This window comes from Doryrhamphus excisus, chromosome 6 (assembly GCF_030265055.1).
Source record: "Doryrhamphus excisus isolate RoL2022-K1 chromosome 6, RoL_Dexc_1.0, whole genome shotgun sequence".
NCBI lineage: Eukaryota > Metazoa > Chordata > Actinopteri > Syngnathiformes > Syngnathidae > Doryrhamphus > Doryrhamphus excisus.
In genome coordinates this window covers 19,240,046-19,255,536 of record NC_080471.1, presented here as the reverse complement: position 1 = coordinate 19,255,536, position 15,491 = coordinate 19,240,046, and the positions used below count along the sequence as shown (strand labels likewise).

The 15,491-nt window shown below is 37.6% G+C and overlaps 1 protein-coding gene across 1 annotated transcript in view; it reads right to left on the bottom strand.

Annotated features, from left to right (window-relative positions):
* LOC131130709 (transcriptional enhancer factor TEF-1-like) overlaps positions 1–15,491 on the bottom strand; it is a 41,589-nt gene continuing 26,098 nt past the window's right edge. Inside the window, exons 3-12 of the mRNA XM_058074558.1 lie at positions 14,529–14,593; positions 12,491–12,553; positions 11,009–11,140; positions 9,611–9,660; positions 9,168–9,229; positions 7,448–7,575; positions 6,905–7,078; positions 4,452–4,592; positions 3,505–3,657; positions 1–1,682 (exon numbers count right to left, since the gene is read on the bottom strand). Of these exons, the coding sequence (XP_057930541.1) occupies positions 1,569–1,682; positions 3,505–3,657; positions 4,452–4,592; positions 6,905–7,078; positions 7,448–7,575; positions 9,168–9,229; positions 9,611–9,660; positions 11,009–11,140; positions 12,491–12,553; positions 14,529–14,593 (1,082 nt within the window). The 3' untranslated portion in view covers positions 1–1,568. The remainder of the gene's footprint in view (positions 1,683–3,504; positions 3,658–4,451; positions 4,593–6,904; positions 7,079–7,447; positions 7,576–9,167; positions 9,230–9,610; positions 9,661–11,008; positions 11,141–12,490; positions 12,554–14,528; positions 14,594–15,491) is intronic.

Below are 15,491 nucleotides of genomic sequence, written 5' to 3'. Positions count from 1 at the left end.
GATTGGCTGGCCACCAGTCCAGGGTGTACCCCGCCTCCTGCCTGAAGACGGCTGGGATAGGCTCCAGCATGCCTACGAACCTCGTGAGGATAAGCGGTATAGAAAATGGATGGATGATTTGAAAAAAATTTGATCTGATATCACATTTATCACATTATGCTGACTTTATGCTAATAATTATCGGACATCCCTAATTAAAACACATCTTTTCACCTTAGATAAGGATGAGATCCCTTTACAAATCATGTAATAGTGAAAATGTATTACAGTATTTATATCTGTAATAACTCACAAGTTATTAGTTAATGTTAGGGGTCAACAACACATTAGTTAGAACAATGATGTGCATTGTTTTCAATGAGGTTTAGTCCCACATACGTGTAGTACACAGACTCAAACACATGCCAAATGACTCAACTTTTCATTTACATTCTGTGGGAACCAATTAAAAAAAATACAACAAATTACAACAAGACATTAAACGTTAAACATTAGTCCAGTATCGGAACGTGTGCAATTATCATTTTCAAACATTGACAAATAAGATGGTGAATTTGACAGGTGGGGGATTTGAGTAAAAGAGAGAAGACACTTGTTGTTTCCAGACAAAGGCACTTCATGCTGCCAAGCATGACACGGACAAACCAGAGAACGTCACCTGCTACAGTGCACAACGTTATTATTATTATTTTTATTTTTTTTTGGTATTTACTTCATTGATAATGGGTAACCGAAAAGAAAAAGTACTGTATTTCGCCTTTTTCAATGTGTTCCGCTCAACAAGTCGGAAACACAAAACACAGACTGTCAACTAAAGGAAACTTCATTTCTTAGAGTTCTCCCCTTTTTATTTTGCACTATGGTTCCGTTTATACAATTCACAGTGCTTTCACATACATCAAAATGAACATTGTTGCACATAAATGTACCTGAAATATTTGTACTTTTTGCGTATAACTTCTTATTAACATACATTTTAGATTGTGTTCCTGGAATTAAAATAGAGAATATATGTTATTAATAGTATTTTTTATTTTTTTTCCAAAATGTAGAGATATTTTTTTAAATTCTTGAATTGTACAAAAATGTTAAAAAAAAAAAAAAAAAGATTATTTTCTTTGGGAGACAAGTTTTTTTGTGCGCAAGACTACCACTCATACAATGAAAGCATTGCTATGAAGATACAAGTACAAGACCACTTCTGTATTGTACTGCTAAGTACTTAATCCAGTGTTTCTCTGCTTGTTGATGATACACAGGGTCTGACCTTTAGTGTGAATATGAATTTGACTTTGTTTTGAGTTCAAATAGCAATGCAACACAAAAAAAAAACATCAGAGCTGCAAATAAGAATTAAATGAAAGGTGACATCAGGTGTCAACATTTTGTTTTTCTTTTTTGGTGTTTTGGAGGTCTTATATGAAGTATGAATTTAAAAAAAAAACATCAGTGCCATAGTTGTGACCGTGCTGTTTTCTTCCTCATGTTGTTTGGTTGAAAGACACTTTTCTAGACATTTCAAAAAAAGGCCATAATTATGTGTATATGTGTGTGTATGTGTGTGTGTGTTATTCCTTGATAAGACGATAGATGTGGTGCTGTGCTCCGTGCTCATTGTTTGACACCTCAAACACGCAGGCCATGCACAGCAAGGTCTCCTGAGTGTCTCTGTTGCTCACCACCTGAAATACCAAAATATTCAGAATCATAATTATGATAATATGTATTTAACCCTCCTCTTGTGTTAGGGGTCGGCACTGACCCGTTTTATATTTTAATGCATAAAAAGAACATTTGTTTATTGCATCAAGGCTTTTTGACTTTGTCAGGAAACTCTATTTCAACAAAATAAAACAAAAAAAAAAGGTTTTACTACATTTTAAAATGCTCTTGTTACTGTATTGTTAGGGTCGGTATCGACCCGGTTATAATAATATGATTATAAAGCAATATTTTGAGCCATAATTGAAATCATAAGTGTACAATTAACCAACACATTGACAACCAGCTCCTTTTCTCATTATGTAAGCTTCTGGGGATTCTAATTTTGACCGTTTTTTTTTTCCCAGTATACATGTGAGGTGAATTCACTCATTTGTTTGGCTGATTTCACATTTACAATTTGGATCATGGAAAGAATGGCAAGAAGTACAGTGAACCAAGATCTGGACCTGTTCTGTTTTTTTTTTATTTCAGTTTATACTAAAAGTTCTGTAACTGAAAACAATAACTTTTTCTACCTTTTCTTGACATTAATATATATATGGGTCAAAATTGACCCAAACACCATAGATCAGGGGTCTCAAACACGCGGCCCGTGGGCCAAATGTGGCCCGCAGGACACTAGTTTGAGGCCCCCGCCTTGATATGAAAGTTTAATGTTAGTGCAGGCCCGCGCAAGTTTGATATGGATGCTGTATGGTATCATGTACCCAGAAAAAAATATTACCATTTGATTAATGTTCATGTTAAAGGTTAAATATCTGTTAATAGTTATCCTCCCTATCCGTGTGGAAGTGGTAAGTTTTTGGCTATTTAAGTTTAAAGGAAATAACTTGAAGGCTACCGTTTAGGTCGCTAGCTCTCTAGTTTGCGAGTTAGCATGTGTCTCAAGACCTTGCAGTTGCGCAATATGTTGTAAATAAAAAAAGTATAAATGTGACTATAGTCGTGTTTTGTCATGTCTACAGGGCTCTAATAATGCTTTGTTCATTTTAATCTGAAAAAAATAATTTGTCTACCCACCAACTATATGTGGTTTCTTAAGTTTTTATTATTTGCAGTTTTATTATTATTATTATATTTATTTATTACTGATTGATTTTCTTTATTCTTGATTTGTTTATTTATTTTTCATCTTATTTTGTGCAGAAAAATACAAATTAAGATATTTGAGAACAGTGGAATGTTTTATCAGAGCTTTTATTGTAGAAAATCGGAACCAAAGCACTGAAAAAGTTTGTATATTTTTCTGTTTTTAATAAATGCGTTTTTTTTTTTTGGAAAACCTGATGCAGCCCAGCCTTGCCCAGACCCTAGCTCCAGTGGCCCCCAGGTAAATTGAGTTTGAGACCCCTGCCATAGATGTTTCTTAAGTGATTAATACTAAAATTGATTTAAAAGATATGTTCTATATCCCTCAGTAATAGCCAGGTAACAAAAGAACCTTCAAATTATGAATATGATTCTTTTGAGGTTCAGTTTATCATTTTTGGAAATTTAAATTGAGGGGTATAGTGACAAAAAAAGGCCTACATGCCCACACCAAAAGTATTAAAAACAACATTTTCATGGATGGGGAAGCCTAAGAAGGTAACCAAGACATGAGAAGCAAATTTAATGGTAACTTATTGTTTTTAGTGTATTTTATAGCTGATTTAATACACGGGTCAAAACCGACCTGTTAACATAAGAGATGATACCAGAAAACTAACACAAGAGGAAGGTTAACAGCACACACACACACACACACATATATAGACTCAGACTATCTGACGTCCTCACCAGCAGAATAGTGAAGTTCTCTAGGACGCTGTTCATCATGTATTTCTCTGGCAGGTGCTTCAGCTTGTGGATGAAGTTGATCATGTATTCACACATCGGAGAACGACTGATTCTGTACACAAAACGTCCATTTTCAAACCTGGCATACTCCGTCTGAAGGAGAAGAGAAAAAAAACAGTATTACTTTACATCCGTAATGACTGATGGAATGATGACACCGCATCATACTAAGAATGCCTCATTGTGTTCAGGGTGGCCAGCCAATCCCAGGGCACATATAGACAAACAACCATTCACACTCACATTCATACCTATGGACAATTTGGGTGTCGCCAATTAACCTAGCATGTTTTTGGAATGTGGGAGGAAACCGGAGTACCCGGAGAAAACCCACGCATGCACGGGGAGAACATGCAAACTCCACACAGAGATGGCCGAGGGTGGAATTGAACTCCCATCTTTTAGCTGTGAGGCCTGCGTGCTAACATGACCTTAAGTTATCACAAACAAATTGAAACAAATTGAAATCAAACAAATTGAAATATTACTCAATGACAACACAATTGAACACAAAAGGGAGAAACCCATAGCAGCAACAACTGCAATCAAACGTTTGTGATAACTTGCAATGAGTGTCCTATAGCGCTGTGGAGGAATTATGGCCCACTCATCTTTGCAGAATTGTTGTAATTCAGTCACATTGTAGGCTTTTCTAGCATGAAGCGCCTTTTGTTTTTGGAATGTGGGAGGAAACCGGAGTCTCCAGAGAAAACCCACGCATGTACGACGGAGAACATGCAAACTCCACACAGAGATAGCCGAGGGTGGAATTGAACTCGGATCTCCTAGCTGTGTGGCCAATCAGAAGCCGTGCAGCTTATGAACGATTATTACCTTGAGTAAGACAAAACAAAGTAAGACATGAATCAAACTTCCATTCTACTTACCTCCACCTTCTCGACGACCTGCTTGCCAAAGGAGCACACCTTGGTAGAGCAGGTGATGGTCATGTTCTCTGAGCTCTCATACTGACTGGTGACCCCGTAGAAAGCAGCTGGGTCTTCCTGTATGTTGTAATTTAGATCCGCCTAGTGAGAAAATGCACAATTAATATATAAACACATTGACTTACAGTATGCATAATGCATTTTCCAAACCCATTTCCTATGCTTAATCATTGATGTCTATGTGGTCAAACGGATCATTTAGACTGGTCAAACTGTTACTGTTACACGTCTGCATTGTTGTTCTTTCCTAGAAAGAAACATTGGACATTATTATTATTGAAGTTATTTTATTTGAGAATTTTGTTTAATTTTTACAAAAAATTAACGGTATTATATATACCCCTAACTGTTTGAAAATATTTGCCCCCAATGAAAAACTGCATTAAAATGTGTTATATGTGTGTTTATCACATACTACAGTATTAATTGGCCCTGTACCCTAGAAACCGCCCCATGAACGATACGGGAAAAGGCCAAAAATGATACTGTGTCAAAGCCCAGGGCAGTGATACTGATAAAATATAGAGTTTAACCATGGCCAGTATCAGCCCCGGTATAGCTGTCCACTCAGAGCGCGCTGCTCTGGTATCGTGCCCGTGAAACAACCAATCAGAGAACAGCGCACGAGTGCTTAGTGCCTAGTGCTTCTCCAGTCACCAAAAAACCCAAACTTGATTAATGGAACTTTAATTGTCAGACATTGATAAGATAAGACTGTTGATAAAATATTATTGTTGAAATATTTTTGCAATTATTGTGTTTACACTGTTTAGATATAATACATGTAATAAACTGAACATTTTATGGAAACAAAATGGTCTTTTGATTAAATAGTACGTGATAATAAGCTCATGATTAAATAGTATGTGATAATAATAAGATCATCATATGGTTTGTCTGGTATCAGGCCCAGTATCATGCCTGAGACCGAAGGTCATGGGGGGCATGATACCTGGCCTGATACCAGACAAACCATGTGATAACCTATAAATATTAAATATTTTGTTTACAATTAGCCATAGAGTGATAGCTTTGAGAAAATGGGTGTTCTCTGAAAAATGTAATTGTTCAAATCTACAAGTCATATATAAGCAGTACTATTGGACATACCATGTACAATTCCCGTTCAATATCATTGGAATGTACCATTTTCAGTTGGGTACTATACATACAAATGTCTCAATATCACACATTCTGCCAAACAAGTCATGCAATAATGAAAAAAAATACTTTTTAACTGTATTTTTACTCAGTTAAATTGTAAATGGATAATTAGAACAGTGACACCCTGAGGTGCCGGAGATGTTTAAATTTAGACATTTTGCTATGTGGAAATGGTGTAATATATGACATAGTGGGCAGGTGTTCAAACAAAGCAAATGTGTGTTCATCACTCCGCCACTTCCATATCCCAGGTGGAACGACAGCACACAACGACACATGCACACATACACACTCGCAGCTGTCAACACAAAGACATGGTGTCAGTGGAAAAGTACAGGTTGATTTACAGGGTAGTGTGGATTTTTTTGACATGAAGTAGTAGTATGACAGCCCCCCCCGTCAGTACTGTAGGGCATCAGTAGTGACTTTTCCATCACTGTGAGCATTTTGGTCAGCAACTTTGAGGTATGTAATGCTTTGTAAGGCCAACTACTACAATTACTCATTTGAACGCATATTGTTTTGAGAAGCAATCTAGCTTTCTTCAACACCAAAAACTGACCAGACGAAATAGGAGAAAGGTCACTTTTGATGCACTACACTCAGGGTGATCCCTGGGATTTCTTAAAGCTGCATGGGAGGGCAGAACTGGTTCCTCATGAAAATGTGATTAATCATTCTGTTTCATTTCAAAATGTGCTGATTTGGATGAGCAAATGTGCCATATTTACATGCAAAAAATGATTTCTGGTTCTTTTGCCTTTATTGTCTTTGAAAATAGAGTCAAGAATGCTCCTACCACCCCTAATGCACAAATGGTTTGGTCTGATTAAGATGTTAAAAAACACAAAACACGACACTATTAGATCATCAAATAATAAGCTACATATGTATCTAGGCTGCACGGTGACCGAGTGGTGAGCACGTACGCCTCACAGCCAGGAGACCCGTGTTCAATTCCACCCTCGGCCATCTCTGTGTGGAGTTTGCATGTTCTCCCCGTGCATGCGTGGGTTTTATATATATACCCATTTATGCAATACATCACTCATTTTTAAGGTGTAGCGTCGCATTGCCACCATCAATTTCATGTAGCGGAAACACTAACACTGCTAATGGGAATGTCATTCGACTTCATGTAAAAAAAAAAAATCAGAACTATCCCTTTAACCATTTCCACCATATGTAACTTGAATTAAAATTGACGTCCAATTCCGCCATGTGCTCACCCAGAACTTGATGAGATAGAAAGCATTTTGAGGCCCCTTTCCAAAGAGCTCTTTGAGGCCACCCTTCTTCTCTGGGAACTTGTCGTAGATCTGCCTGATGTCCACACACTCCAGCAGGGGGTCGCTGTAGCTCGGATTGCTCTGACTGATGTGCACAAACAGGTGCTTGTTGTACTGGAGGGAGAAACATTTAAAGTTTGTTCATTAAAGATGATTTGGAGCAAAGCACACATATGAATGATATAGTAGTGAAATTATTATTCAATTAATCTTAAGCTTTATTACTCATATACATGGATTTGTGTGCTTATTGTTACTGACAAAATATATTATATGCAGTAAATAGTATTTGAGCACGAAAAAAAAACAACAAGATGAATGTCTGCTGTCTGTGTGTGCACGGCAGAAAAATGGCACTGAATGTATACTGTGGCAGTATGACGGATAGACTGAAGAGACGACGCTTCACCAAGGTTAGTCATACTTGTGAGACACACAACACGGGTTGTCTGCTGTTGTGTAGTATGTTTGTGTGATACTGACCGCCTCTTGGTCCCTTTGTGTTTCCAGGAAAGATGAGAACTCCACCAGTCGTAGTTTGGTGGTGCCGATGGAGCGGCCCTGCCATGCTGGCTCTCGGTGGGACTGGGCGGCTGGAGGACGCTCATAGCCTGGAAAACACACATAAAACTGTTGACCTAATGCCATTGTATTTAACTGTATTATATACAGGGGCTGCATGGCGGTCGAGTGGTTAGCGCACAGACCTCACAGCAAGGAGACCAGGGTTCAATTCCACCCTCGGCCATCTCTGTGTGGAGTTTGCATGCGTGAGTTTTCTCCGGATACTCCGGTTTCCTCCCACATTCCAAAAACATGCAAATTAATTGCCGACTCCAAATTGTCCATAGGTATGAATGTGAGTGTGAATGGTTCTTTGTCTATATGTGCCCTGTGATTGGCTGGCGACCAGTCCAGGGTGTACCCCGCCTCTCGCCCAAAGACTGCTGGGATAGGCTCCAGCAGTCCTTGCGACACTCGTGAGGATAACTGACCACTGTAATGGCATGTATAAACGCATCATACTTGCAGTGTTGATTTATATTGATTTATCATTAATGACAGACTTATATATTTTTTTACAAAAGGTATGATAATTTCAAAATCAATGAGCATCTGAAACACACATTTATAATGGTTTTAATGTTGTAACTGTTATAACTGCGCGTCACACTGCGGAGGAGCAGTCATCACATCGATGCTAAATAAAACTTCTTTTGAAAATGTTTGTTTTTAAAAATGTTTTGCGCATGGTTGAATATTTACTCCTTTTAAAATTGATAACGCTGTTTAAATGTGTGTTTAAGAAAGCTGAATCCTACTGTGTTCAGTGTTATCATTGTCATTTTTTCATGTAAATTGAAGGATCAAAAGCAGTATCGGCCACAAATATCGGTCCAAGCAAAATCGGCCATCGGCTGAAGGTGATGGAAAAAAAAATCGGTATCGGCATCGGCCCCAAAAAAACCATATCAGTCGATCCCTAGTCGTTATGTTATAGTTATGCAGTCGTTATGTTAGTTGTTATGTGGTAGAAGAGTTAGCTAAAATCAAAGGAAAGGTACACAAAGCTGTGGTCTAGACAGGAAGCAGAGATGAGGATGCTTAGGTTCTCATTGGGAGTGACCAGGATGGATAGGATCAGGAAGGAGTACATCAGAGGGACATTACATGTTAGAGGCCTTGGAGATAAAGTCAGAGAAGCCAGATTGAGATGGTTTGCACACGTCTCTCGGACATGAGAGATAGTGAATATATTGGTAGGAGGCGTAGAGGAAGACCAAAGAGGAGGTTTATGGATGTAGTGAAGGAGGACATGAGGGTAGTTGGTGTCAGAGAAGACAGGTTTGGATGGAGGAGATTGATTTGAGGGGACTGTGGCGACCCCTGAACGGAAATATGTTATTTACCGCCTCTGTTTAATTAATGTGATGGCAATTTGATAAAACCAAGCTTCTGGTGAATTACAATTCTATCCCTTTTTCACACATTAAAAGGTTAGAAAAAGAGTCTGTGGTGTCAGAACACCTTAAACCCCCATTTTTCTGCATAGGACCACCCCACAAGTCAAGCCTCATAGTGCCTCTGCCCAATCATAAATTAAAAAAAAAACTCTACAGAGAAGCTGCAGCCTAAAAGGCAAGAAAGAGGACCACCTGTTCGTTCCGAAGAAAAGAGATAATTGCCGTGTGGTCCCTCTCACCTGTGATTGTGGTGGTCCCTGCTGTCTGCACCGAGTAGGCTTGCTGCGAGAATGGCTTGATGCTGAGAGAAACAGGCAGACAGAAAAGGGCAGTATTAAAAAAGGATGAAAGGACCCACAGTATTGCCAGTCACATTGTACCTGCACTGTACTGAAAGGGATTACAGTGTGTTCTGTGACTTAACGGAACAACGACACACGCAAAGAGGTCAAGAGTGTCTAAAAGCTATAAGGGGGCCTCATTTTATTTCCACATTACAATCACATAGTCATGTGACTGACTCAAAAAAATTTTTTTAGCTGCAATATTTGTCAGGTTGCACATAGAGGTGTGAAGCAGAATGTCTGTGGTTGCAGTGTCTTAATAATTTCATTATTTCATTCGACCTTTCGACATATTGGAATCAATAACGAAGCTTAAAAGAGTACATCATGTGACTCACTCTTCTGAGGCGGAGCTGGACTGTCCTCCGGGGATCATCCCTTGCCAAAGCTGAAAATAAAGCACTCATTAATAAGCTGGAAAAGGGAGGCATGAAGACTCTACTGTCTTATGTTTACCAAATATACACAGTATACTTATATACAGTGCATGGTACTGTATGACAACCTTGTGCAAAAATATCAAGTTTCATAGTATGTGCTATATTATAAAATGTGCTATTTTGAAATATCTTTATTGAAAAGAAGACACTTGAACAGTCCTTTTTAAACAAGATAATAGAACATGATGGAAGTAGAACATATGTATGTTTGCATAAATAACAAAAAATAACAATTATTTACAATTTTTAAAAAAGTTTCTTAGTTCTTAATGCAATTAATCCTAGTTAGTCCTGCAATGCAACTCATTTCACAATTAATATTGCAATATTAATATTTTAATATAATTAAAAATAGTAGTTTTTATGACATTAATATTAATTAATACGAATACTAATATTTTATTAATAATATAAAATATTACCATTTATTGATATTAATATTTTGTTGATATTAATATGTTTTAATTATTTAATTAATATTTTTACAACAAAATATATATTAATAAGAAAAATATTAATAATAACAATACACAAAAAAGGTCACAAAAAAAATAAAACAATTGTAATATGAATGTGAGTGTGATTTTTTTTGTCTATATGTGCCCTGTGATTGGTTGGCAACCAGCCCAGGGTGTACCCCGCCTCTTGCCCGAAAACAGCTGGGATAGGCTCCAGCACCCGCTGCGACCCTCGTGAGGATAAGCGGTAGAAAATGAATGAATGAATGTTTTAATTATTTAATATTTTTACAACAAAAAATATATAATAATAAGAAAATAATATTGAAAAAATAATAATAATAACAATACACAACCGGTGGCTAAAAAGGTCACAAAAATAATAATAATAAAACAATTGTAATTTGAATGTGAGTGTGAATTTTTTTTGTCTATATGTGCCCTGTGATTGGTTGGCGATCAGTCCAGGGTGTACCCCGCCTCTAGTCCAAAGTCAGGTGGGATAGGCTCCAGCACCCGCCACGACCCTCGTGAGGATAAGCGGTAGAAAATTAATGAATAAATGTAATATTATTGTATATTCCACAAGCTGCGAGATGCAAAACTATACACATCGCACCGGCGCTGCTTGATACTACCAAGGCAGGAAACATCAATTCTGTCAATACGTCTCATTCCCGTGGTTTCAGCACATCCAGGCCCAGTTACAACTGCGATGAATAACGAGTATTCCAGGTATTTCCACACTGGCTGGACCTCCACTTTTTCTCACACCGTAGGATGGTATTGCGGACTATTTTTTACAAGGAGTAGATATGATTTGTGGTATGCATTTTACCTGTGTGTTACCAGGAAAGTTGGCCCGCACTATTCCAGGCAGCAGTTTGCTGTGTATAGCAGTGGCTGAGACAATCTGAGAAGAGGACATGGACGAAATGCTCTGCAAAGCTTTCTCCTTGGCATTATGATCCTATCAGGAAAGAAAAATAGATATTACTACTGCAGTGCCATTACAGGAGAACACAACAACAAACTATGTAATGGTAAGATCACACTTTGAAAGTAAAAAGCTTTGTTTGTACATCTCAATGGGTAAAAGGTAGACCTGGCTGTCCATAAATGAAAGCAGCTGAAGAGCTTAATGGTAAAGGACCAGACCAGATAGAAAAGACATTTTTTCAGTGAATGAAAACAAATGTATATATCTTATTTTGCCTTTTTTGTTTTGATTAAAGAAGACTGTATGAGTTTCAATGTGATATGTTTGTGCTTATTTGTTGTTTGTTTGTTGTATTCACACCATTAACACAAGATATATTTATCTCTAAGCTACTACTACTACAACTACTGTAGTTGTTATTGGATGCCCATCCTGTCTTATAATTTAGGACTGAATGAACACAATTAAAATCTGACTCAAAGAATGCTGGAAATCAATAAAATGTCATTTCTTTACAACAAAAGTGGGGCGGTCGAGCGGTTAGCATGCAGACCTCACAGCTAGGAGACCAGAGTTCAATTCCACGCTTGGCCATCTCTGTGTGGAGTTTGCATGTTCTCCCCGTGCATGTGTGGGTTTTCTACTCCGGTTTCCTCCCACATTCCAAAAACATGCTAGGTTAATTGGCGACTCCAAATTGTCCATAGGTATGAATGTGAGTGTGAATGGTTGTTTGTCTATATGTGCCCTGTGATTGGCTGGCGACCAGTCCAGGGTGTACCCCGCCTCTCGCCCAAAGACAGCTGGGATAGGCTCCAGCACCCCCCACAACCCTCGTGAGGAAAAAGCGGTAGAAAATGAATGAATGAACAACAAAAGTGTTGGTCTTGTTAATGTTACTAAATGAAATAATAATAATAATAATAATAATACATTTTATTTGTATAGTGCTTTTCAAAATACTCTAAGACACTTTACAGAAGAATGAAGTTGAATAAAGCAAGTAAACAGAATAGAAGACACACCAAAATACAACATTCATTGGTTAATACACAGTTAAAACGAATTTGAAAAAAATGAAGTTAAACTTAGCTTCTCTAAATGTGACATTATGGGTGGCTTTGCTGGAAATTATATTTAAATTATATTTACATTTGCTGGAAATTATATTTACTTACAAATTCAGTCAGAATAAAAATGAGCGTATAAGAGGATGTAAGTATGTGGATACCAAATCACCGTCACTTTATTTCACTATAAAAAGTTAACGTCCGAATGCATCAACATTATGATATGCTACTTGTGATATTAGTATGAAAAGCGGGGTCATACAACACAATGAATTTATTGTGCACCTCACAGCCCATTATTGATTCCTACCTTTATCTTGGACTGAAACTCCCTTGATTTTCTTCTGGCTAAGACTTGGATATGACTGGATACCTGGAGAAAGACAGTAGAGGCGAGGAGAGTAAATACAAGCAGAGCGGAGGAGATGACACGAGGGTAGTAGAACAGAGTAGCGTACAGCAGAGAGAGAGTGGAGTGCATCGACGAGAACAGAAAGATGGAAAGACGGGAGCAAACATCCAACGGCAGGTTACCATGGTTATGAAAGGACTCTTTACATGCATGCACACACATACTACTCGCACAGTACATCATGTGAAAATAGCAGAAATACACCAGGGGACAATGGGGAAATGACTGGGGGATTAATATAATATTGTCATCCCTCACTTCGAATTCCACGGTCTGTCGTGGTTTTTCAAAAATATTAATAAATCATGGTAGTTTGTGGTTGAAAGAAAATATGCATATTCAAGCAAATGTATTAAATTAAGAATTTTCAAGCATAAAAATATGTATATAAGGCATTCACAAGACGTATTCAAGGACGCTGTCATTATAAGCAGTATTCTACACTGGTCTCCAAGTGTAAGTGATGGTATTGTAATGTTCGGTGGGACACACAAGCACCAGACTCGATTGCTTTTACCAAACTAAAACTTAACTCTGAACTCCACAACATCACTTCCTGTCCACGCTACCGGAACACATTTACAGCAACAGACATGCGTACAAGTCTTATTTTCTGTTATTATGTCTGCTAGATTGGGTAATACGATCGCTGCAGGACGACCAGGTTCGGAGACAGCTACTTCCCCCTGGCCATCAGACTGCTGAATGCCAAATAAGCCCCTCTACCTTTACTTACATTATTATTATTTATTTAATTATTTAAATTATTTGGGCAATTTACTGTTCACGCTGCACTTTACATTACGTTGTTCATATTTGGTGTCTATTCTATCTATTTATTCTCCACATTATTATTATTATTATTTATTATTACTTATCTTCTTTTGTGTCTGTTATTATATGGGAGCCAGGCAACGACATTTCGTTGGCAATTTCACTACTGTGTTTTTGTGCAATGACAATAAAGGGAGTCTATCTAAAAAAAAAAAAAAAAAAAGGTGACTACATACGTGTCATTTCTTGTCTGGAGGGATCTAATAATATTAACAACCAGGTTTTCTACATTACAACTATGAATATATTTGATTTATGAATTAAGAATTCAATGGGTATGGACCCAATGAACCGCAATAAATCAGGGATTATTGTACATCTATACTGTACAGTATACAAAAACAAGCTACGTGCAATTTTACCAGATCGTTCATGAACTCATCCAATACCAAAGATGTAACTATATGTTTTTATGAACCCAAATGCACAATCCCAACAACATATTTAATAAGTCTTTAATACATATTTATATGATTTTTTTGCAAAATGAGGTGATGATGCAACTCCCCACTAATGGATTTCTCATCAAAGCATTTCAAAGACATAAAAACGGCTACAAAGTGGCAGAAGTGCATTTGATAAGCGTTTGGACGAAATCGTGGATGAAAAAAAACACGCATGACAGGAAGGTGGAAGTGATTTTAGTGATTTTAACACACACAGTTCAGTTTCCAAATGTGAAAATGATAAATAGTTCATGATGCTATATTTGTAAATAAAATATTTTGACGTAAAACAGCCCTTTTTGTGTTGTTTATGTTGGTTGTTTACATACTTCAGCTCTCACAAAAGCAACAAGTATCAAAGTGAAAGGTTTTCTTTGAATGTAGCTTTGAGCTAGTTTTCTCAATTTTTTTTAGTTGGGAGCTGATATTTCCCTGAAACTTACATATGTTCTACTGCTGATTACTTCAGAACAAAAAAAGGTAGAAGCAAACTTTTTTTTTGTGATGACATACAAGAGTCTAACCTTTCTTTTGTTATGTATTGTTATTGTAGCAATATATAATATAAACAATATTCTTGGTGATGTGAAAAATTTGTCAAAATTGTCTTTTCGAGTTAATATCATACAAATACATATGTATAACACCATTCATACCTGTTTTCTTGTCCGTGTTTTTCCTGTGCGGAGTTTGATGTATCTGGCTATCAACTCATTTCGACCTACACAGCAAAGACAAAACAAAGCACTTTGATGAAATGTCTTACAGGCTCAATTTGTCTGTATGCAAAAAAAAAAAAACACACGATCACATTTCAACTGTCTTTATTTCCCCCGATCAGAAATCACACGACTCTGGCAATGAATAACGCAATTTAGTACTATTGACCTAGTGACCTTGTGACATACCGCCTCACATAGTAGCCCTGTGATTACCGTACCCCTGTTGAGTCCTACACACACACACACACACTCACAATCAAACACGCCGTGGTTCTGAATACACATGACCCAACAATACAGGCATTCATGCAGACTGGCCATCTCCTGATTAAAGAAAGCAGCAGGCCAGCTGTAACCATGCTTACATGGGTGCACATGTGCGTACACACACACACACACACACACACACAGACACAGACACACACTCTTGACAATGCTGAATAATTCAACCCATTGAATAGGGAGCACAGCATGACCTGGCTAGTATAGATTAGTGCAGCCTAAAGAGCCAGAGACAATAAAGCATGTGTTCACATAGACGACACCTTTTAAAAAGTTCCCTTTTTTTTTAAATGGGGTGCTTAGATGTCATTTGTCACATAGTTTGCATGCTAGTCTTGTGTGTGGGTGTTTGCATGTCGTTTGGTCCGGTGTCCTAGTGTTCTTTTTTTTTATTCCAATCAAGTCGAAAACCAAAGTCAGGCCAGCTGGCTAACTGGTGGTCAAGATCAGCACAAAGCCAAACCTCAACACACAACCCAAATGGTACACAACAATAGGCCTAACTAACTAGCAGATGGTGTGTGTGCATGTGTGTGTGTGTGTGTGTGTGTGCATGTGTGTGTGTTCTGACCAATCACACTCTCACTGAGATAGGCAGCTTAGACTGATAAAATC